At 40.0% G+C, this 25,000-nt stretch overlaps 1 protein-coding gene across 2 annotated transcripts in view; it reads right to left on the bottom strand.

Annotated features, from left to right (window-relative positions):
• Positions 1 to 21,986, bottom strand: part of kif26aa (kinesin family member 26Aa) — a 106,385-nt gene extending 84,399 nt beyond the window's left edge. The window contains exons 1-2 of one of the 2 annotated variants that reach the window (XM_058379579.1): positions 21,814 to 21,986; positions 16,419 to 16,649 (exon numbers count right to left, since the gene is read on the bottom strand). In XM_058379579.1, coding sequence (XP_058235562.1) covers positions 16,419 to 16,649; positions 21,814 to 21,936 — 354 coding nt within the window. In that variant the 5' untranslated portion in view covers positions 21,937 to 21,986. Of the gene's footprint in view, positions 1 to 16,418; positions 16,650 to 18,465; positions 18,812 to 21,813 lie in introns of those variants that run through there. The other variant, XM_058379580.1, reaches the window with a different exon arrangement.
• Positions 21,987 to 25,000: the final 3,014 nt, after the last annotated feature.

Below are 25,000 nucleotides of genomic sequence, written 5' to 3'. Positions count from 1 at the left end.
ATATTGTGAAGATCTGGTAAAGCCTGAAATCTAGCTTTGCTTTAAACAGCATAATACATGCAATGCTAATGAACCCCAGTGTAGGCTTTTTCCGATCCGATCTTCCAGTGAAAAGCATACGCCAAGGATCCAGAGGAGAACTGCCCATCTACACCACCCAGTAGAAAGTCTGGGATTTTTCCTTCTTTCCACCAAACAACAAGGTTTTCCACCTGACTCCTGACTGCCAGCAGATCTGAAGGTGCGGCATCCCGCAGGCTGCAGTGTGCTGGAGAGATAAGAAGCTTCAAGAAAGTTCACCTCTGTTAATCTGGCAGCAGTAAACATGCTCGTTTACAGTCTGACTAAATCAGACAGCTTTGTGTTTGCAGCAAGAACTCGGAGCTGACGGAGAATCTAATCTATGAGGGAATGCTATCCCGGCGTTTCCTTCTTTCTTTCTGCCGTTCAGCTTTACGGCTCCGGTTGCTGGAAGGAAGCGAGTCTGAAGGGGGCTGTAAAGCCAGGCTGAGTTTAAGTGCTTCTGCTTTGACCAGGCATGTGGGGCCTCTTAGGGTTTAAACTAGCACGTAAAAGCATCATGGCAGCGCAATAAAACACACGATTGAGCGTTGTTCTTAGTACGGTAAGTACAGCAGTGCGGATTTTATTGTTTAAGACACTGAGCGAAGGCACGGCAGAGCTGAGGAGGTCTGAATACAGCAGCTCCAGGACTGGGAAGAAATTGCAAAATTGAAATTCCCAGTTACTGAACTGTGTCTGTGAAACTCATTTAGAGGTCCAGTTGCAGCTAGGTTCATTTTTATAATGTCTTTAAATGAGGCTTCTTCCCGAGATGAGATATTTTATTTAAAATGAAGATTTTGTGCTTTTATGATAACGTCTCTGTGACTCTGATGACTCAGGAAAGTGGAAAGTAGCCACTCTAGGAGCTCTGATGGAGTTCATTATAAAATAAAAACGCATCCAGTTCCTTCCTGATCCCTGCAGCTCCAGGGTTAGGGTTAGGTCACTGTGTATCATGCAGTAATGTCAGAATAGTGTGATGCACAAACCAGCAGAACCTGGAGGAGGTGGTACCTTAGTGGTGAAGGTGTTGGACTGATGATCTGAAGGTTGTGAGTTTGAATCTCATGTCCACAAAACTGCCATTGTTGGGCCCCTGAGCCAGGCCCTCAACCCTCAGTTGTATAAAATGTAAGTCACCCTGGATAAGGGCATCTGCCAGAAATGTCAATGCAACACTTGATTACTTTCCTACATCAGTAGTCTCTGTGTTGTTTATTCCTCCTGAACTGCATCAATTTGCTACTGGTTATCAATTTTAGAACTAAAGAACGACACATTCTACATTTTATCATCTATCATTTTATCATTTCATGTTACAGAACATCCTTGGAGCAAGTTACATCCTGTTTTCCCTGACATCATAGCAGCTATAAACCAATCAGAAATCATCATCTTGTCATGTCACTGAATCTGTCACTGAAGCTTCACCACTGAGACTGGAGACTCCTTCCATAAACGTTTCCTTACACCATATAAACGTCACCTTACCAATGATTACCTGTGTTTATATCCCTGTGAATAAGCTGTTACTATAGCAACCATAGCGTAATTGTTCATATTAATCTACACTGTGGTCAGAGCTGCTTTTACAGACACTTTCTGACCAATCAGAATCCAGATCTCAACAGCACGTCAGCGATTACCCACGTAATCCCTGAGAATGAGCTGTTGCTACAGCAAACAATGGCATAATTGTTCATATTAATCTACACTGTGGTCAGACCTGCTTTTAAGACACCTTCTGATCAATCAGAATCCAGATCTCAACAGCACGTCATCGTTCACATTACCCACATAGTCCCTGAGAATGAGCTGTTACTATAGCAACCATAGCATAATAGTTCATATTGACCTGTGCTACTGTCAGAGCTGCTGTTACAGACATCTTCTGACCAATCAGAATCCAGATCTCAACAGCACATCGTCGTTCACATTATCCACATCGGTAGTAGAAGTACCTGAGAGCGAGATGTTGCTATAGCGACAAGAGCGTCCTCTCTGAAAACACAGCGCTTCATGTTGTTCAAGCCACGCCACTGTCATGTGACGTGACCGAATTATCACTGCAGGTTTTGTGTAAAAGAGAAGCTTGTCCTTCAAACCCTGTGGCTTTTCATTACGAGTGATCGCATCATCATGGTGAGCTTAATTACCTAAAAAACAAAAAAAAATCAGTAAAAAGAATTGGATCAAGGGCTATTTTATGTGGTGTGTAATGTTCAATAAAAACCACTGATTAATATTAAATATTTGTAAAATAAATAAAATAAATAATCCTGAATGTTATCGTTATCTGTTTATCTATAGGAGTATGAATTATTTTACTTTTTATTTTTACTTTTTACAATATTATTTTTTGTCATTTTTTTCTTATTCCTATTTTTTTTTTGCAGTAGTAGTGGATTAATATAACACCAGAGTACTAATAAAATAAAAGCTTAACGTTTTTTTTCTAATTCTGACTGACTGAGCACATTAATGGAAATCTAACAGATTCTGACCAATCAAATTCAATTTGACTTACATAGCTTGTATGCAGAGAGAGAGAGTGAGAGAAGGAGAGGGAGAGAAACAGAGAGAGGGGCAGAGTGAGAGAAAGATAGAGAAGGAGAGAAGGATACAGTGAGTGAGGGAGACAGAGAGAGAGAGGGGGGGGGCAGAGAGAGGGGCAGAGTGAGAGAAAGATAGAGAAGGAGAGAAGGATACAGTGAGTGAGGGAGACAGAGAGAGAGACAGAGAGAGGGGGGGGCAGAGAGAGGGGCAGAGTGAGAGAAAGATAGAGAAGGAGAGAAGGATACAGTGAGTGAGGGAGACAGAGAGAGAGAGAGAGAGAGAGAGGGAGAGAAACAGAGAGAGGGGCAGAGTGAGAGAAAGATAGAGAAGGAGAGAAGGATACAGTGAGTGAGGGAGACAGAGAGAGAGAGAGACAGAGAGAGAGAGAGAGAAACAGAGAGAGGGGCAGAGTGAGAGAAAGATAGAGAAGGAGAGAAGGATACAGTGAGTGAGGGAGACAGAGAGAGAGAGAGAGAGAGAGAGAGAGAGAGAGAGAGAGAGAGAGAGAGAGAGAGAGACAGAGGGAGAGAAACAGAGAGAGGGGCAGAGTGAGAGAAAGATAGAGAAGGAGAGAAGGATACAGTGAGTGAGGGAGACAGAGAGAGAGAGAGAGAGAGAGAGAGAGAGAGAGAGAGACAGAGGGAGAGAAACAGAGAGAGGGGCAGAGTGAGAGAAAGATAGAGAAGGAGAGAAGGATACAGTGAGTGAGGGAGACAGAGAGAGAGAGAGAGAGACAGAGAGAGAGAGAGAGAGAGAGAGAGACAGAGGGAGAGAAACAGAGAGAGGGGCAGAGTGAGAGAAAGATAGAGAAGGAGAGAAGGATACAGTGAGTGAGGGAGACAGAGAGAGAGAGAGAGACAGAGAGAGAGAGAGGGAGAGAAACAGAGAGAGGGGCAGAGTGAGAGAAAGATAGAGAAGGAGAGAAGGATACAGTGAGTGAGGAAGACAGAGAGAGAGAGACAGACAGACAGACAGACAGACAGAGAGAAAGGGAGAGAGAGAGAGAGAGAGAGAGAGAGAGAGAGAGAGAGAGTGAAAAACACTGCACTCTTGTTCTTTAAGCATATATCCGTTCATTAATTAATAAATCACTGATCTAGTGTATGTGACTAATTCTGTTTGTTTTCCAGGTGTAATGTAACGTGACTACACTCAGCAGATTTACGCTCCACTCTATTAGAGCGAAGTGGGATTTGTGTCCAGTTGTATTTTGTTGCTCAGGTGAGGGACAGCAGCGTGATGGAGGTGTTGACTCAGTGACAGAGCTGAATTAAAGTGGAGTGAAGCTCCAGCATCGATCTGCTTCACGCCTCACTTATCCTGTCATTCAGTGTTTTCCAGCGCAGCTCCTTCAGCTTATCTGTCCCATACCTCCACTGATTCAATCCTCCGTCTGTCTCCTCCATCTACCCCCCCACCCCCCGAGGCCCCGGCTGAGCCCCGCTCGCACCTCACACCCCCATTCCCTCAACTTAATGACAGGCTCTGATGGTAGCAATTACAGACGGCTGGATCTCCTGCCTCACTCCTCTTTCTTATTCCCTCCAACCATCTCACACCTCTTTTTGTTAGCTTTGTCACTTCTTCTTCTCTCTCTCTCTCTCTCTCTCTCTCTCTCTATCTGTCTCTCTCTCTCTCTCTCTCTCTCTGACCGCACAACTTCATTCCTCTGGGTTCTTTCATTCTCCCGTCCCCTGGCGTTTTCTTTGTGGTTTCCTCCTCCCTCTTCCGTTTCCCGGAGTCTTATTGAACAGAGTGAAAAGAGATACATCTTCCCCAGGCGATGTGATAAATCTGAAATGATAAATCTTCCGCAAATCCACCGCTGAGAAATATTAAAAGGAATCGGATGCCGCCTCACCGCCGCTGTCACTTTTCCAGTTCATAACGTAACGTCAGTTCATGAGAATTTTCTGTCAGTCCTATATCTATATCTATGATGCATTATAACTGCTCTATAGCGTGTAACTCATTACATAGAACAACTAATAATATATAATGTCCGACGTATGTCTGTATGAACATGTATTAACTGTAATACTGACATTAATCTCACCTTCACCTGTAAGTACACTATGTCAGCTTACATAATGCATTATAACTGCACTATAACATATAACTCATTACATAGTACTAATAACTTAGAATCTCAGACATATGTCTGTATGAACACCTGTGAAGTGTATTACTGACATTAATCTCACCTTCATATGTAAGTACAGAATGTCAGTTTACATAATGCATTATAACTGCACTACAACATATAACCCATTACATAGAACAACTTATAATGTCCAAAATATGTCTGTATGAACACCTATAAACTGTAATACTGATTTTAATTTCACCGTCACATAAACGTACACTATATGCACATAATGCATTATAACCACTGTTCCTAACAACATTGTAGACACAGTACTATAATAGATAATATATAATAATATCATTACTGTATACGTCATATATTTACTGTAATACTCCATTATGAAATAGTATAGAGTAGTATGTGTGTTATAACGCATGTGTGTGTGTCACAGAAAGGATTTAAAAATAAAGTGTTGTAGTTTTAATTTAATTATTTAAATTATTATTCTATTTTTTAGATTTTCTAGCTAATAGAGGAATACAGGAAGCACTTGACATTAATGTCACTAGTTTTAATATTTTTTCTATTAATTCTTTAATGTCTTTTAGTCTATTTGTTTTATTTTTTAAGATGTCTTTAAATGTTAAGCAATTATTTTTTGTATTATTTTTAAATGTCTTAAAAATGTCACTTTAGCTAGCTGATTCAAATAATGTCTGATTTAGCATACTACAGGAAGTACTTAATAGGAATTGTGACTTTTTGCCTTATTTTTCATATTTTATTCTATTATTTTAATGTCTTAAAAATGGGTTTCAATGTTATTTATTTATTTATTTATTTATTTATCTATTTATTAATTCTTTTATTATTTATTAATTAAATGTCTTAAAAATGTCACTTTAGATAGCTAATTCAAATAATGCCTGATTTAACGTACTACAGGAAGTACTTAATAGGAATCATGACTGTTTTTAATTTTAATTTTTGAGTAAATTTTTCCAATATTTTTTTTCTATTTTTTGAATGTCCTAAATATGGTTTTCAATGTTATTTATCTATTTATTTATTTATTAATTTATTAAACATCTTAAAAATGACACATTAGCTAGCTAATTCAAATAATGCCTGATTTAGCGTACTATAGGAAGTACTTAATAGGAATTAATTTTAATTTTTTGCATACATTTTAAAAATATTTTTTCTATTTTTTTAATGTCTTAAAAGTGGTTATTTATTTATTTATTTTAATTTTTTTTTATTAAATGTCATAAAATGTCTCTTCAGCTAGATCATTTACATAAAGCCTGATTTAGCATAATACAGATAGTATTTAATAGAATACACTGTGTGTGTGTGTGCTCTGTACATGTACAGTGTATAATCTCTCAGCGCTCTGCAGATCCTCAGCCGTGAACCAGAGCTTCTCTGATGACACTCTATGGCCTGCTGATCAGTCGCTCCATTACACAGCCCACTTCCTCCACGTGTCTCCACTCCACAGCCTCATCAGTCATCTCGGATTAGAGAGCCGCCGCTACTCAGGAGTGATGAATGCAAATTCGGGCGCAGATCTCAGCCCCAGCTGCGGCGGAGCTTCGTTTTGGCTCTTTCCACCGCCATTCTCCTCAGAATCAAAGGTTACTCTCATTAGCTTGGGTTTCTGAGAAGGATCGGCAGCATGGTGGCCTTTAGCTTAAAAGCCTGGACTTTTAAGGAGCCGTGTGTGAGGGGGTCTTGTGTGAAAGGTGAGGTGGGGTCTTTGCTGAGAGAATGAACGAGTTTCGTCTCCTCGAGTAAATTTCACGCCTCAGTGTGTTCTCTCATAGGCTGATTTGCATCCGTCTCGACTGCTGCTCGGTTGTTCAGCGGCGTGATCCAGCATGCAGGTGGAAATCATTTATTTCTAATTCATTAATTCAGTCCGGATTCCTGAAAAAGTGCTTCTCCATCTGCCATCTTGATAAATGAATATAAGAGCGATAAACTGAGTAAATTATTCCGGCACATTCCTCATTCTTCAGGGTGAACGAACGCTATTGGACGTTACAGTGCTGTGGAATCACAGATTCTAGACTCTGATTGGTCAGAAGGTGTTGATTAGTTTTCTATCAGTCTAGTTTTTTATTAAACCATTCCTTCTGATTCATTATCGTTTCTATAGCAACCACAACTTATGCTGCACAAAAAAAAAACATGAAATCGTTAAAATGGTAATGTTTTCTTTTACATTTTTTAGAATGTCGGGGGTGAAGCTGAACATTTAAGCTTGTTTTTTTAATCTTAAAGAGAATAAAGAGAGGTGAGGGGAAGACTGTTTACAGCTGCTGTAACGTAAGGAGAACAGGAATTAACTTGATTCAAGGACGTTCCAAACCATAAAACCTAAATATAAACGTATAAAATATACCAGGCATCATGTTTTTAAATGAATTTAAATTACTCAATACAAGTACTCAATAGAGTCCGTAAGTGTTTTGTTAAGATAATAATATAAACACTAAAGTCTTCCACTAAAGTTAGTGTTAACTAAAGTGCACCGGTTTGAATGGTGTTGATTATAATGATCAGATTACAGCGGGGTTTATTACTGCAGCTTGTTTAATATGTGGAACCTTTTATAATACAGCACCTCTATTTCACTTACAGTAAGAGGATCCATCCTTGGATGGATGGATGAACAGACGGATGAACGGAGGGATGGATAAATAGATGAATGGACGGATGGACGGACGGACAGATGAAAAGATTTTTAGATGGACGGACAGACAGATGTTTCCCAGACAGCTGGCCAGATGTATATTGTCAAGATGCTTTCATCCTTCATTCAGGTTACCATGGCAACTCGCATCCCCATTGATCTGTGATGGACAGGAAGTGACCTCTGGGTCATGACATCATCGGTAATACACAGAGCTGGTGAGAATTACTGAGACTAACCTCCGGAGTCTTCAGTATGTGTCCTATAGCAGCTATAAACAGTCATTCCCTCAGCAGCCTTTAAAAATAATAAAATACAATACTAGTTAAGTGACATTTGTTAAAGATAAAGCTGCTGTTACAGAAAATACAGAACCCTTCTGACCAATCAGAATCCAGAATTCAAATGACATTTTCAGGAACATCTTTAAACCTTTAGCCTCATGTAAAGCATCGGGAGACTTGGAAACGCTCCCGTGTCATTTACACATTTGCCAAACTTGTCAAAATGTAACGTTGCCATAGCAACCAGGATTTCATTCATTACTAACATCAAAGACATCAATAACACAGTGCAGAGTTTCTGAAATTAAAAGTCTATGTGCTACTTCTTCCTTTGGCGTAAACTCTTTTTCAATGACATCGCTAACTGATGTCATATGTAGGTAGCCACGCCCACAATCTGTTTGATATGTAAGTGAATTTAACACTGTGGTAACCAGGCGATCCCAGATCCTCTCTGAATTTTCCAGATACTTGTCCAGAAGAAAAGGCTGTTGTCTTCTTTCACCTTCTCACTTCACCCTCAGGTTTTTTTCAGCATGGACAAAGAGCCTGCACTCGATTCAGAAGGTCAGCACTTGGTATAAACAACACGCTGACCGACACACTGACACAGAGTCCTTGTTGAAGGTGTTTGAGGTTTGCTCGAGTTTCCTCACGTGAGGCTCCTCATAAACCCCGGTCACGCTGCGTGATCATGTAGCTGAGACAGCAGAGACACGGACATGTTTAAATCCTCAGCACATGAACCAGTACATCAGCAGCAGCATTAAGCACATAAACACTGCAATTCTTTTTAAAAGTCTAGTTTTTCATTTAGTTCATTTTTACAGCTAATTTTAATTATTTTTTTTATTTTTTTGGACCTAATAATTTTAGTCATATGTTATTATTATTATTATTATTATTATTATTATTATTATTATTGGCTTCAATGTAGAATTTTTTGACAAAATGCAAAAGCAATTTTGAATCATTTTCAGTCAATAACAAAACATTTCAGCCGTTTTATTTTTTCACATGTTCTATTTCCTTATGCCAAAATCAGCACCTGACTACGTTACCCATCAGCCCCTGCGTGTCACATGATCACGACACTCATGTCACATGTCCCGCCAGGTACACAGGTGAGATCTGAGAGATCCGGAGTCTACGAGCACAGACCCTCTTTCTTTAAAGAGAATTATTGTGAATTATTGTGGTTATGACAATTTTATTAAATATTATTTTAGATGCAGTGACCTTACACACCACTAGGGGGTGATAGATTTAATTCTAGCTCCAAGTACATTACAGCAGCTCTAAACAGTTGCTCCTTCACCAGCATCACTTTTTAACAATAAGACAAAATACTACTTGTCCTGCTGCAGAGAACCAGGAAGTGTTTTGCAGGAACTCATTTCTCTGAGTGGAATCTAAAAATCCTACGATTAGCAGCAGCGCTAGTGTCATAAACAACACAGAGAATTAATCAACACCTTCTGACCAATCAGAATCCAGAATACATCAGTGTTGTGGTGTAATGCCTAAGAAATGACGATCTTCAGGAACATCTTTACACCTTTAGCCTCATTAAAAGTGTCAGGAGCTATGAATATTCAATGAGTATGCAAATTTGGAAATGCCCCCAAGTCGTCTCTGCGTCCTTGATAAAGTGTGAGTAATCGCTAACATACTGCACTGATAACAGCTAGCTAACTGCTAGTGAGTTCGCTTGGATAAGCTGGGTATTTAGCAAACCTGTCCAAATGTAACGTTGCCATAGCAACCAGAATTTTATTCATTAACAACAACAATAACGCAGTGCAGAGTTTCTGAAGCTAAAAGTCTGAGCACTTCTTCCTCCTTTGGCATAAACTCTTGTTTAATGACATCATTAACTGATGTTGTATGTCTGTAGCCACGCCCACAATCGGATTGATATAGAAGTGAATTTGTCGCTATGGTAACCAGACACTCTCAGATCCTCAGAAGAAAAGGTTGTTGTCTTCCAGGACATTCTAACACCCTTCATGTGAGCCAAAAAATATAAATATATTTTTAAAAATGGCATCCAGCATTGCCGCAGCACCCACTGGTGGCTAGGAGGCAATTTACACTTGCTTATACTACTCATAGCTAGTTACAGCCCTGAATAAATGGCTCAAAATAATCATTTTTATAATATTACACCTATTCTGCATTCTGACGAGGCCCCCTAGTGGCTTGGAGGGATCTGAGAGCCTGCTTTATTGCTTAGCTACAAACTCTGCTCCATACAAGATATTATTACTATTATTATTATTATTCTCACACAGAAGGTTTTATTTTCATGATCTGATTTTATAAAACAGAACAGCACTCACTGCTCCAGGCTGTTCCTTATCTACAAATCGGTTCTCAGTGTTTTCCGGCTCGGAGCGTTCTACAGCGCCGCGGTAATAAGAGTGTCTCTGAATGTGCCTCAGGATCACTTCAAATAAATCTCTTTCAGGAGAGAGAGAGAGAGAGAGAGAGAGAGAGAGAGAGAGAGAGTTAAGTATCGAGGGCACTCAAAATAAAATAAATAAATAAATAAATTGAAGACCACTCAGAAGCTCTTCATGATCTTTATGTGTTTCAGTGCAGCTCCGGAGACTCAGGAGAAACACTCGTCTCACACGTAAATATTGTGGAAAATCAGCAAAAATGACTATAAAACAGGAAATAAACGTAGCACGATGCATGCACAAGCAATAATGTAGTTTCTGAAGAACAAATGTTTTGTTTGTTTACTTGTTTGTTTAATTACCTACTTACATACAAGCACACTTGATTTTCATTCATTTCATTCACTTTCAAGTTGCTAATCATTTAAGCGCATATGTTTTTAAGCTCCGTCTTCATTTCATTTCAGCTAAGCAGCTAACTAGCATATCATTTCAATCCCAAGTGGGCTTTCTAGCTTGGAATTGAACAGGCTTAGCATGCTAGTTCGGTAAGGTGACTGATTTAGGTCCCTTATCAACCCTTAATTAAGAAATTAGCTAGGTGAAGACAGACAGCTAAGTCCTGTTAGCTTTTGGGCATCTGTTTTTGGTGGGCAGTGTGAAACTTTACACAAGATAACTCCGTCTAGAGTCACACCACCTAAAAGTGTTAGTGGACACAAACAGCACTAGTCTTTCGGTGAACTAGCATAAACATTTTTTGCTAACATGATTCTGAATCCTAAATAAAAGTTAGCACACCCGAAGCTCCTAAAACCAATTAACTAACTAACAGATCAATCAATCAAACCCAAATTAGATACACAGTGGAACCTTGGCATACGGTTCTTAAGGTGAAAATGTGTATTGTGAAACGAATTTTCCCATCAGAAATAATGTAAATGCAGATAATCCGTTCCAGCTCCCAAAAATATGACCAATATTCCCAATAGGAAGCGTATGGAAACTGCTTACAAAGAACTGACCCAAGCCAAGCATTCCATGTCAAGGCTCCTCACAGGAAGTCGTGCCACCAAGCTTGGGCTAAAAATAGAACAGATCACCCACACCACCAATCTGTCAACAAAAAAACACCCCAAAAATCACCTAGCTTTTGAACGCATGCTGAAGGTAACGTTGGTATCGTGGGTTGAGTCTTTCCAAACAGCTTTCACAAAAAAAATCTTGAAATTCGTAAACTCGCTTCGGTTAGCTTTGGTTGGCTTTCCACTGACGCTAACAAGTTTTGAACGGCTCCCAGACGTACGCGCAACTTAGCCAACATTCAGTTCGTTTGTATGCTGAAAATGCTTCGCATGCCGATACAAATTTCTTGCACAATTTGCACAAATTGCACAAAGGCGAAAATTTGCAATTGAGGGCATTAACTGTTACTAGTTTTATTACTGACCCTTTACAGTGTTAACAAAAACACACCTTTGCTTTTTTAAACTCAACTATCAGATGGTTTCCTTAGCATGTTTGTTGGTGGTGGAGATCAGGTCTGTAAGCTTCAGTGATGGTTTAATTACAGCTGATAGCTTTAACAGCGAGTCAGATCAGATCTTCTATTCAGGAATATAAACGTCTTGGGTCTGTGAGTGCACTTAAAGTTCTTTCAGGATGATGAGCGTCCGTGGAGAGGAGTGATGGTGTCTGGGGCTGACGGCGTGTTTGTGTTATAAAGTGGCTGGAGAAGCTTTATCTGGGTTTGGGTGAAGACTCCATGCTTACACTGTGAGATTTTAAAGTGCTCTTTCATTTCAATCTGATCGTCTAAACTGTCCGTTATGTCTCACTGCAGAGAACGAGAGAAATGTTTGACTTTTACTCCATGCTTTAGGTGTTTACTGGAAAGGATTTTTTTTCACCCACCACATTTATCTCAGGAGGTTCTGCAGCCTAATGGCCTGATTTTTTATTATTATTTTTTTTCTATGTACGTCCTTTTCTCTACACAACCAGAGAGTTTCTTAGAATAAATTCTCCGGAGCTGTGTTTAAACATAAACTCAGAAACAGTCTCCTAATACTGTAGGATCTATAAGCTCTGGCTTTAAAGACATTAAAGAGCTGTAGGTTATTCTGACGCCGCTGCAAAGCCAACACTCAGAGATGTGAGGAATGATCTGACTCAGATCATGAAGGACTGAGAGACCGCGAGAGTTAAAGCACTGGGACAAAATGTCCAAGGAACATGGAAACTTGACTTTAAATAAATCATGGCTGTAGATTATTGAGTAGATGAAATACCGCATTATGTCAACATCTTATGTACATCATATGCTATTGTGGATTAGACATACGTCATTATAGACGAGTGCTAATTTATACACCATCAAGTCATCATATATGTCATATGTCATTAGTGTCATGTGTTATGTAAAACGTGGCTGAAGCTACGTCAGATGTGATCAATACAGATGTTATGCAACATACCACTGATATGTCACCTATCATGTCATCGCATATTCTGTCATAATGACATTACAGATTTGTCATATGTAGATTTGCTGTGCTTCATGAGAGATGTCATATGTCATAACAGATTTGAAACACTGTTATGTCACATATCATCACTGACATATCATGTCATTACAGATACTGTATGCCTTAGGTCATGTGACATTACAGATTTTATGTATTAACAGTCAGCTACGTTATCACGAGTTATGACATGTCACATCACTGACAATGTCGTCTGTCGTGACAGGTGTGCCATATGTCATCACAGGCACGCATGGAGCCATCACAGATCAGTTATATGACTCTATGACTTGACGTACATCACCTATGATAATCACATATGCGTACATCCTACATAATCACAGATACATCAAATGTCACGTCATTGAAGATACACCCTTATGTCAACAAACATACGATATACTGTATTATCACAGACATACAGGTGATATACGTCATCATGAACGTGCCGTAGATCATAATGGAGCTGTCATATGTAACTAGACACATCATATGTCATATACGATATACTGTGTCACTGACGATATGTCCTGCTATGTACATGATATTCACTGATATGATATGTTCATAAATATGGTATAAAAACTGAATATCGCATACACAGCCAACGTGTGAAACCACACAGTTCACAGAAACATAAGGAAAAGCCAAGAGGAAAACACTTTCATTGAGCTACAGAAGGTTAAGTAGCTTCATTTCCTACTTGGATGCACTGAGATATATTGTTCAGCACACACAATGAGCCCAGGTGCCGATCTATACACACACAGCTGGATGAATGAGCTGAAAATCTCCCTTCCACTCAATCACAGAGTGACACATTGTACACAGCTATAAGGTCTACTGGGGTCAGACCTCAATGAAGTGGACCTCAGCTGACCTCCTGAATCCATGTCTTCGCTCTGGTAGGTTTATTGGTCGTACTTATTTCTTTTAAGACATCAGGAATGCTTTGTAGATTCAGGTTTATTATCATATCATATCATTAGAGATATCATACATCATTACAGACACATTACACATAATTCCAGATGTTATATAGCATGCCCCATGTCATTACAAATAAGTCCTATCTCATAGGTCCTATGACAAATCATATCATCCTATATCACCAAAGGCACACCATGTCAATCTAAAAAGGTCATCTTGGCACATCATGTCATCATAGACATCATAGTTCATCATAGGTCATCACATACGACATACGTCATCATAGGCGCATCATATCATCATAGAAATCATAAGTCATCAAATGCACATCATGTCATCATAGACATGTCATAAGTCAACATAAGCATACCATGTCATCATAGATATCATAATTCATCAGAGGTCATCACAGACATGTCATACTTCATCATAGGCACATCATGTCATCAAAGACATGTCATAAGTCATCATAAGCACATAATGTCATCATAGACATGTCATAAGTCATCATAAGCACATCATGTCATCATAGACATGTCATAAGTCATCATAAGCACATCATGTCATCATAGACATCCTAAGTCATCATAGGCACATCATGTCATGATAGACATCATAAGCCATCATAGGTCATCACAGACATGTCATACTTCATCATAGGCACATAATGTCATCATAGACATGTCATAAGTCATCATAAGCACATCATGTCATCAGAGACATCATAAGTCATCATAGGTCATCACAGACATGTCATACTTCATCATAGGCACATCATGTCATCAGACATGTCATTACACGTCGTACATAATCACAGGCACATCATGCCATCCTCATCACAGACATCAACCTAGACATGCCTAGACACAGATCATCAGAGATATGTAACATATCATTATGGAAATGTCGTACATGAACATAGACGTGTCACTCATCCGTACAGATATATCATACAGTCTGTCCTCAGAGACATCATACATCCTCATGGACACAAACAGACATGTCATATGTCATTACAGATATGAGATATACATATACACAGATCAGGCATAACATTATGACACCGAGTATCTCCTCATCATGGCACCTGTTAGTGGGTGGGATATATTAGGCAGCAAGTCAACATTTTGTCCTCAAAGTTGATGTTAGAAGCAGGAAAAATGGACAAGCGTAAGGATTTGAGCGAGTTTGACCAAAAGGGCCAAATTGTGACCACTGGATCAGAGCATCTCCAAAACTGCAGCTCTTGTGGGGTGTTCCCGGTCTGCAGTGGTCAGTATCTATCAAAAGTGGTCCAAGGAAGGAACAGTGGTGACGCGGTGACAGGGTCATGGGCGGTCAAGGCTCATTGATGCACGTGGGGAGAGAAGGCTGACCCGTGTGATCCGATCCAACAGACGAGCTACTGTTGCTCAAATTGCTGAAGAAGTTAATGCTGGTTCTGATAGAAAGGGGTCAGAATACACAGTGCAGGACGGGTCAGGGCTGTTTTGGCAGAGTAACACAATATTAGGCAGGTGGTCATAATGTTATGCCTGGTCATTGTAGATTGAATAGGATTCTATAGACATTGTATATATCACTATATCTACTAGCTATAAATAATTTTAGCATTAATTCTAATCCTAACACCAGGACTTTAGAAATGCTGTACTCGACACACAAGGCATTAAAATCCCTCACTAACGTTTCATCATGGCAGAGGAAATGACCAATTCACGATGTGTAAATCGATGTGTAAGTCGTCACGAATGACATGCTGTGGATTAGCGCAGGAGAAAATGGCTCGAAGCTCTCTCCCCTCAAACAGCTCCGAAATCATTGCATTGCATTTTTATTCCAACAACAACACCGTCTGCATTTTTCCTCCACAGTCGGAGTGTAACATGGCTCGGTGTTCTATAATCCCCTAATCAGGCCGGCGATCGTCAATGACACGGGCAGCTGCTCACGTTTCTGTATCTCAGCACTTTTCTTGAACGTGGCCATTCAGTGTAAGTCATCACTCACAATTCATAGGATCATAAAACAGTGCTGAGTAGGTCACCTCTGTCGCCTCACCATCACTCACACACTCACACACACACACACACACGACTGATATGTAATACAAACTAATGGCCTTACAAACTGTTTCCCATAAACAGTGATGAGACTGGAGCAGCTGTAAGTCAGAGAGGACGGACATCACAGAGAAAAATCTTGAACTTTCAGTGGCTGCTGAATATAAATGTGTTACACTACAGTTCTGGATTCTGAATGGACAGATGATTATGAATAAATTATGAATAAATGAATATTCATAATGAGCTTAAGCAAGTTTTTTGTATTATCACCAAAAGCCAGTTAGGACTAGGGCTCAGCGCAAGCCAGGAACTTTTGAAGATGAAGGAACTTTTGATGCTGAGATGTTTGGACATGTTAACACCACTGTCTCGAATGCTTAAGGATCTCTCTGAATCTCTGTGCAGGATCATGAGCTCGCACTGACAGCCCTGCACTCGTCTCCTCGTCACGCTCCACCCATCCGTCCTCTTTAGACTTTACAATTCTCCTTACTGTTGGGATTCACGCGCATTTTATATACACATAGATGTCCCACTGATGGAGAAAAAACTTTCACAAAACACAACATTTTGACACTGGAGACTCCTTCCATAAATGTTCAGAAAACATCTCAACAGAAAGAAAGAAAGAAAGAAAGATAACTATTTCAAGGACTGTACATTTTTTTGAATGGGTTTATGCGCAGCGTCCAGTGTACAAGTCCCTGAGAATGAGCTGTTACTATAGAAACCATGAGGTTAAAAGGAGAAGATATCAGAGCGCGAGTGAGAAATTGCTTTAATGACTCGGACCGACCTTTAGCGAGCCGGACTCGGCCAGAGCCAGCGCCTGCCTCTTTAGTTGGTTGGTGATGATGTGACATCTCTGACACGCCCTCCCGGTGCTGAGCTCTCTGACCGTCACCGAGCCGGCTCCCTCTGGACTGGGACGACGGCCATGCTGAATCTCATCGGCCGAGTGGAGCTTCTTCATGGGACTGAGACCTCCATAATGCAGAGACTCTTTACATGTAGAGCCTTCGATGACCTGATGGAGAAGAAGAAGCCTTTATTATCACCACACATACACCACAGTGGAAAGCTTTTCTTGACATACCCCAACTGAGTAAGTTAGGGTCAGTGCACTGGGGCAGATATGATACAGCACCCCTGGAGCAGAGAGGAGAGAGGGTTAGGGGCAATTGCCCAACAGGGGCAGCTTGGCAATGCTGGGGCTTAAACCCTGACCTTCCAGTCAACAACCCAGAGCCTTAACCACTGAGCTGCCCCGTGAATGAAGGAATGGTGTAGAAGATACATAAGAAGCTTTTTTTTACACACACACACACACACACACACACACGTTTTAATTATTTTCTTACACTTCTTGGACTTAATTAAACTCTGCAGGCGTCAATGTGAAGAAATGTTTTTTTTTTTTTAAAACCAATGAAGTCGATTTAATTAAAAACACAACTAGGAGCATACACCTGCTCATTCAAGCAATCAGCCAATCACGTAGCAGCAACACGATTCATACAGACACACACACACACACATCAGGAGCTGCACATAATGTTCACATCAAACATCTCAGACTCTCCGTCAGTGGCCTGGTGAGTTAGTTTGAATATTTCAGAAACTCCTGAGATTTTCACCCAGAACACAATATGGTGCAGAAAATAAAAAACATCCTAGTAAAAAAAAACACTGTTTTGTGGGCAGAGCCTCTGTGTGTCTGGAAATAATCACTCTTTAAAGCATCTCTAAAGCATCTCATTATTATCTATAATATTATATAGTATTAAATTAGATTAGATTAGATTAGATTAGAATATATAGTATATTAGATTATATTAGATTATACACCGATCAGGTATAACACTGTGAGCAGTGAGAGGTGAAGTGAATAAGACTGAGTATCTCCTCATCATGGCACCTGTTAGTGGGTGCGATATATCAGGCAGCAAGTCAACATTTTGTCCTTAAAGTTGATGTTAGAAGCAGGAAAAATGGACAAGTGTAAGGATTTGAGCGAGTTTGATGAAGGACCAAATTGTGATGGCTAGACCACTGGATCAGAGCATCTCCAAAACTGCAGCTCTTGTGGGGTGTTCCCGGTCTGCAGTGGTCAGTATCTATGAAAAGTGGTCCAAGGAAGGAACAGTGGTGAACCGGTGACAGGGTCACGGGCAGTCAAGGCTCATTGATGCACCTGGGGAGTGAAGGCCGGGCCGTGTTAATGCTGGTTCTGATAGAAAGGTGTCAGAATACACAGTGCAGGACGGGTCAGGGCTGATTTGGCAGCCAAAGGATTACCAACACAATATTAGGCAGGTGGTCATAATGTTATGCCTGGTTTATATATATATATATATATATATATATATATATATGAGTGTGTGTGTGTGTGTGTGTGTGTGTGTGTGTGTGTTTAAATATCTCCAAAAAACTAACAGAGATTCAGATTTATGACCAGTTTAACAACTTATCTTTAAATAATGAGTTACTAAATAATTCAAGTCCTTGTGTATTTTCTAAATCTAAATCATACTAAGATAAAATAACATGATATGAAATGAAAATAATGCATAATTACGTTGAAATATTAAAAATTAATAAGATAAGAATGTAATACTGAGTTGTTCAGACGTTAATGAGGTGAACAGTGAGCTTTAAAGATAAAACAAAGTACAGTTACGACAAAATAATCCAATATTTTCTGCAAATAAGAAGGAAGGAGTCAAAATGATGAGATTTATAAGGATTAAGAATACATAATGGAATAGTATTTTAAAATAAAGAGCTGAATAGAAATCTCTCTCTCTCTCTCTCTCTCTCTCTCTCAGTTCTTCAGATCTTACCGTAAATCTCCTGTAATCCACTTTCCGTCCTGCAGCAGAAAACCGATCTCTGGCGTCCATCACTTTTTTCCTTCCTCAGGGGTGCCAAAACATTTGCGCAGGAGAGAACTTGATTAATCTCGGAGTGTTGCGCGAGACTCCGCTGCACGTGCCCAGCAGGATTTTCCCCACGACTTTCTAACCTCTAACCTTTTGTATGTTATTAATGATAAGGTTTCTTTTAGCAACGTGCTGTCGTTTGTCACTTTGTATTAATTAAAGGAAAGAAATTAAAAGAGAGAGAGAGAGAGAGAGAGAGAGAGGATGATGATGATGATGATGATGTCCTCAGCTCGTGCCCTGTGAGTGTGGAGTCAGTGTGCAGGATGAAGTTAGAACACAAACTTGGTCAGGGGTTTAAATCGTGTCTCTCGGTTGCCAGATTGGACTTAATTCACCCCATTTAAATAATCTGATAATATTTAATTCTAACGCCCAGTTTCAATTAAAGTCCAAATAATACTTAAATATTTATATATTCAACCTATACAATGTTTTTATTTCTGATTTTTCATGTTTTGTGTTTTTTAGATGAATGAACAGTGGAATATATTCATGCTGAAAAATGAAATTTACCAAACTGAAATTCTTATGTTGCTTTTATCAGTTAGTTCAATTATATTTTAGTTTATTTGACATAGAACCAGAAAAAAATCACAGGTAAATTATAACTGAGCATAAAACTGAATAAATATAAATACTGTAATTAATAAATACACAGATCAGTCATAACACTGTGAGCAGCGAGAGGTTGACGAAGGGATGAATGGTGATGGCTAGACCACTGGATCAAACTCAAACTGCTAAAGAAGTTAATGCTGGTTCTGATAGAAATATTAAGCAGGTGGTCATAATGTTATGCCTTGCCGGTGTATATACTAATCAGAACACACACATATAACGATATGAGGGGAACGTACAGTAACGAATGATAAACCCACAAATATACCCTGATATACTCCACATGAGCTTCATAAAGAGGACCAATATGTGTGTTGCCCATTTGGTACCCATATTATCCCTGGTCAGATTAGATGTGGGATTCAAATGAGCTAAATCAGATAGGGCCGTTATGGACAGGACAAACCATATACAGTATCTAAAGTCCACACTGGTCCCACCATTGGAATGTGTGCACATTTAGCAGAAGCCCTTAGCAGTGACATACATTTTTATCTCATTTTACACAACTGAGCAGTTAAGGGTCTTGAAGGGCCTTCTTCAGGAGACAAGCAGTGGCAGCTTGGTGGACCTGGGATTCAAACTCATAACCTTCTGATCAGTAGCCCAACACCTCAATCACTAAGCTACCAGCTTTCCATCATAGTGGGGTTACATCGTTGGTTACCAGAGTTGCCAGCTCCGTGGTATTCCCTTTTTCTCTCCATTTGTATCAGATGAACTGTTTTTAAGCTCAACATAAGTTTAAAATAAAATCTGTCCTGCACATTTGACCGGTTTCTTTGTTTTGTTTTGATTAGTTTTTGAAGACCTGGCAACTCCAATGCTATTCTTAATCGGTTCATTTTTTAATCTAAACATCAGTAAAATACAAGCAAATCATGTTTGAAACTATTTAATTAATTATGGTATGAATGGGTTTATTTTGCATATTAAGTACCGAGTATAAATATAAATATAAATGAAGTTTACATGAAATAAAAATTGATAGAAATGTGTGTAAAAGATTTTCGACTCGGGCATCAGGGTTGCCAGGTGTGCGTGATAAAAATGCTTTCCATAAATAGGGTTTTGTGTGTGTGTGTGTGTTGATGATTTCGTATTATTAGTGCCTATGGAAATTTATAATCATCTATAATTCGATACATTTAATAATTTAATAACATTTAATAACCATTAAATATAAAAAAATCTAACAACCAAACAAATAAATAAATAAATAAATAAATAAAGCCAGACTTCACTGAACAGAACATTTTTTATCATTCTAAACACATTTCCTGCATTTATCCTTCTCCTCTACATCAACTCTCCTGATTTTACCTGTGAGACTCTCAACATCACTCAAACACAGGATTATTACTCAGTACACATCTCACTACAGTCTGCATCAAACCCCACGACGGATCTGTGAAAGCAGGAGGTGAAGGATGGAGGGTGTGTGAGCGGTGTGTTAGAGCTGGTGTGTGTTACACTGGCGCCATCTGGCGGTCAGAGTGTAAAGTGTCATCATTCAGTTCAGTGAGTGTTTCATCCAGGTCTGGTGTGATGTGGGTGGTGGTGGTGGTGGAGGATCTCAGTGAGGTGGATAGGAATCACAAGGACAGTATATACACACAAACACATATACACACACACACACACTTGCTCCATAGCACAGAGAATCCACCAATCATATGTGAGGTAACAGGAGAGCCCAGGAGGAACCTACACTAACATGAAATGAGCTAGTAACGCCAGGTTCCCTGGAGGTGTGGGTTCGAATCTGGTCAGAAGGTTGGTGGATCAAAACCTCAGCACCACCATGCTGTGTTCCTTAGCACCATATCCCTCAGTGTCTGTAACAGGGCTGACCCTGTGCTCAGGGTGTGAGAGATAAAAGTGTTTTCTTCTCTTTCGCTGGGACGCAGCAGCTTTCTAAAGAAACTTAACCTCCTTAAAAACCTCCTTAAAGAACCTCCTATGTGTGTGTGTGTGTGTGTAATATTCAGGATTACATCAGTAATAACATAGTAAATATTAGATGGATGTGGGTCTGGACACTCAGTTATGAGGTTCCTCACAGATCCTTCAGAGATACTAAGACACTAAGAGTTTTTGTGAGAAGAAATGAAAAGGTTCTAGCGCATAATTTTACAGGTTTCTATTGGTATTAGGGATTTATTTATTTATTTATGTTTATTTTGTTTTGTTTGTTTATTTGTTTAATATTTAATATATGACCTTTTTATTAATCTGTTAATTTTATTTATACTTATATATATATATATATATATATATATATATTTTATATTTTCTGATTTTCTGCAATTTCTGTGATTAAAATACCTCAAATTAAACTAAATTAAATTCAAATTATTCTGTTCATGGTTCATGATCCCCAGAAGATCTTCCACAAACGATTTATATATATATATATATATATATATATATATATATATATATTCTGTAAAAAAATTAAGCTATTTAATCTAGATTTCTCTCTCTCTCTCTCTCTCTCTCTCTCTCTCGGTTCTTCAGTTTGTTTCTCTGAAGGAACTCTGAACTCTGAGCAGAACTACACCAGGAGTTTCTGGTTCATGAATAGAAGCTGCTTCTGAAGCTGGAAGAAGATTTCAGTTCATTTACCTTCTGTTTCCTCTTCAGCAGATGAGTCGTGAAGCCGAAAATCCCATCAGTGAGCAGAAGCCTGAGCTCCACAGGTGTGGGGAAGTTCTCCTGAGGAACCGAAGAGGAACCGAGGGAATCCATAAGAACCTGTCTAATCCTGTCCTAAAATCTCTCTCACACACCCTCACTTCCTCCTCTCTGTCTCGCTCTCTGTCTCTCGCTCTCTGTCTCTCGCTCTCTGTCTCTCTCTCTCTCTGTCTCTCTCTCTGTCTCTCTCTCTCTCTCTCTCTCTCTCTCTCTCTCTCTCTCAAACTCATTCCCTCATATACAGCTTCCTCCTCCCTCTCTCCATCTCTTTCCACCCCCCCTCCATATCTTTCTCTCTCTCTCTGTTACTCTCTCTCTCTCTCTCTCTCTCTCTCTCAAATTCAAATGAGCTTTATTGGCATGACAGATTGTACATGTACTGTATTGCCAAAGCATTTAAAAGGGGTAAAGATAAATAAAATGTAAATATGTGTGTGTGTGTGTGTGTGTGTGTGTGTGTGTGTGTGTGTAAATATGTGATCATTATGAACGAGTTCATGAGCACATCACTGATTGGTGGACTCCTCCCTCTTGTTGTGGTAGGCGTGGATGTATGGAGCTGCCAGGGAAATACAGTCTCTTTTTTCTCAAATTTAGGAAAGAACTGTTTTCAAATTTCCTGGTAGTTTGGACAGGATGTGAGGAAGTGGAGCTCTGTCTCTACCTCTCCTTGGTTACAGTACAGACAGAACCTGTTCTCTCTCTCTCTCTCTCTCTCTCTCTCTCTCTCTCTGATTGTCTCTCTCTCTCTCTTTCACTCTCTCTCTCTCTCTCTCTCTCTCTCTCTCTCTCTCTCTTTCACTCCCTCTCTCTCTCTCTCTCTCTCTCTCTCTCTTTCACTCTCTCTCTCTCTCAGCTCTGGGGTTCAAATTGAGGCACTGATCTTTGAGCACCCATGGACATGGACACAAACACACACACACACAGACACACACAGACACACACACACACCAGGTCCCTCCCCCTGTCATTATCCATTAGCATGACCCACAGCGCTGACCAGAGCAGCTAGTGAAAAAAACCTCATGAATTAGCTGTGTTGAAGAGCTACAGGTTAGAGAAATTCTCTTTCTTTCTTTCTTTCTTTCTTTCTTTCTTTCTTTCTTTCTTTCTTTCTTGATGTTTGAGTGAATTCCATAAACAATTGATATATTTAATAATAATTGTTTGTTTGTTTGTTTGTTTTGTAGTTGGTAAGACCATGAGGACACATCTGCTCTGATGTGGATTATATAAATATAAACAAAAGTGAAGAAGTTCCAAACACGCTAAGACACACAGTGTTAATGTCGTGTGTGTGTTCAGTGTGTGAGAGTAAACAGAACATTCAGAGTGTGAGAGGAAGTGCTGTGTTTTGTAGTGATTGTATTCTTTTTACAGACAGACAGATGGATGGACAGACAGACACACAGACAGACAGAGAGACAGACAGTCAGACGGACGGACAGACGGACGGACAGACGGACGGATGTACAGACAGACAGAAGGATGGACAGACAGACAGAAGGACCAACAGACAGACAGACGGACGGATGTACAGACAGACAGAAGGATGGACAGACAGACAGACATACAGCCTGACATAAGGACGGACAGACAGACAGAAGGACAGATAGACGGACAGACAGACAGACAGACAGACAGACAGACAGAATGACAGATGGACAGACAGAAGGACAGATGGACAGATAGACGGACGGACAGACAGTAGGCCAGGCAGACAGAAGGACAGATGGACAGTCAGACAGAAGGACCTGATAGACAGACAGACGGACAGACAGACAGACAGACAGATATCTTTCTTTTCTTCAGATGTTAGTAATGGTGTTTGCAGATCTCCTGCTGTGTCAGAGATCTCCTGCTGTATCAGAGATCTTCTCCTGCTGTATCAGAGATCTTCTCCTGCTGTGTCAGAGATCTCCTGCTGTGTCAGAGATCTCCTGCTGTGTCAGAGATCTCCTGCTGTGTCAGAGATCTCCTGCTGTATCAGAGATCTTCTGCTATATCAGAGATCTCCTGCTGTATCAGAGATCTTCAGAGATCTTCTCCTGCTGTATCAGAGATCTTCTCCTGCTGTATCAGAGATCTCCTGCTGTATCAGAGATCTTCAGAGATCTTCTCCTGCTGTGTCAGAGATCTCCTGCTGTATCAGAGATCTTCAGAGATCTTCTCCTGCTGTATCAGAGATCTTCTCCTGCTGTATCAGAGATCTTCTCCTGCTGTATCAGAGATCTCCTGCTGTATCAGAGTTCTTCAGAGATCTTCTCCTGCTGTATCAGAGATCTTCTCCTGCTGTATCAGAGATCTTCTCCTGCTGTATCAGAGATCTTCTCCTGCTGTATCAGAGATCTTCTCCTGCTGTATCAGAGATCTCCTGCTGTGTCAGAGATCTCCTGCTGTATCAGAGATCTTCTCCTGCTGTATCAGAGATCTCCTGCTGTGTCAGAGATCTCCTGCTGTATCAGAGATCTCCTGCTGTATCAGAGTTCTTCAGAGATCTTCTCCTGCTGTATCAGAGATCTCCTGCTGTATCAGAGTTCTTCAGAGATCTTCTCCTGCTGTATCAGAGATCTCCTGCTGTGTCAGAGATCTCCTGCTGTATCAGAGATCTTCTCCTGCTGTATCAGAGATCTCCTGCTGTATCAGAGATCTCCTGCTGTATCAGAGATCTCCTGCTGTATCAGAGTTCTTCAGAGATCTTCTCCTGCTGTATCAGAGTTCTTCTCCTGCTGTATCAGAGTTCTTCAGAGATCTTCTCCTGCTGTATCAGAGTTCTTCTCCTGCTGTATCAGAGTTCTTCTCCTGCTGTATCAGAGTTCTTCAGAGATCTTCTTCTGCTGTATCAGAGATCTTCTCCTGCTGTGTCAGAGTTCGTCAGAGATCTTCTCCTGCTGTGTCAGAGTTCTTCAGAGATCTTCTTCTGCTGCTGCTTTTCTATTTAAAGATGCAGCGGAGGATTTAAACTCACAACCTACTGACCAGTGACACAACACCTTCACCTCCGTCCTTCCTTCCTTTCTTTCTTTCTTTCTTTCTTTCTTTCTTTCTTTCTTTCTTTCTTTCTTCCTTTATTCATTTTATTTATTTCCTTCTCCAGGAATGTATTGACTCCATAGCA

This window comes from Hemibagrus wyckioides, linkage group LG25, assembly GCF_019097595.1.
Source record: "Hemibagrus wyckioides isolate EC202008001 linkage group LG25, SWU_Hwy_1.0, whole genome shotgun sequence".
NCBI classification, from domain to species: domain Eukaryota; kingdom Metazoa; phylum Chordata; class Actinopteri; order Siluriformes; family Bagridae; genus Hemibagrus; species Hemibagrus wyckioides.
Note: the sequence above shows the minus strand (reverse complement) of the source record. Positions and strands in the feature narration are given on the sequence as shown.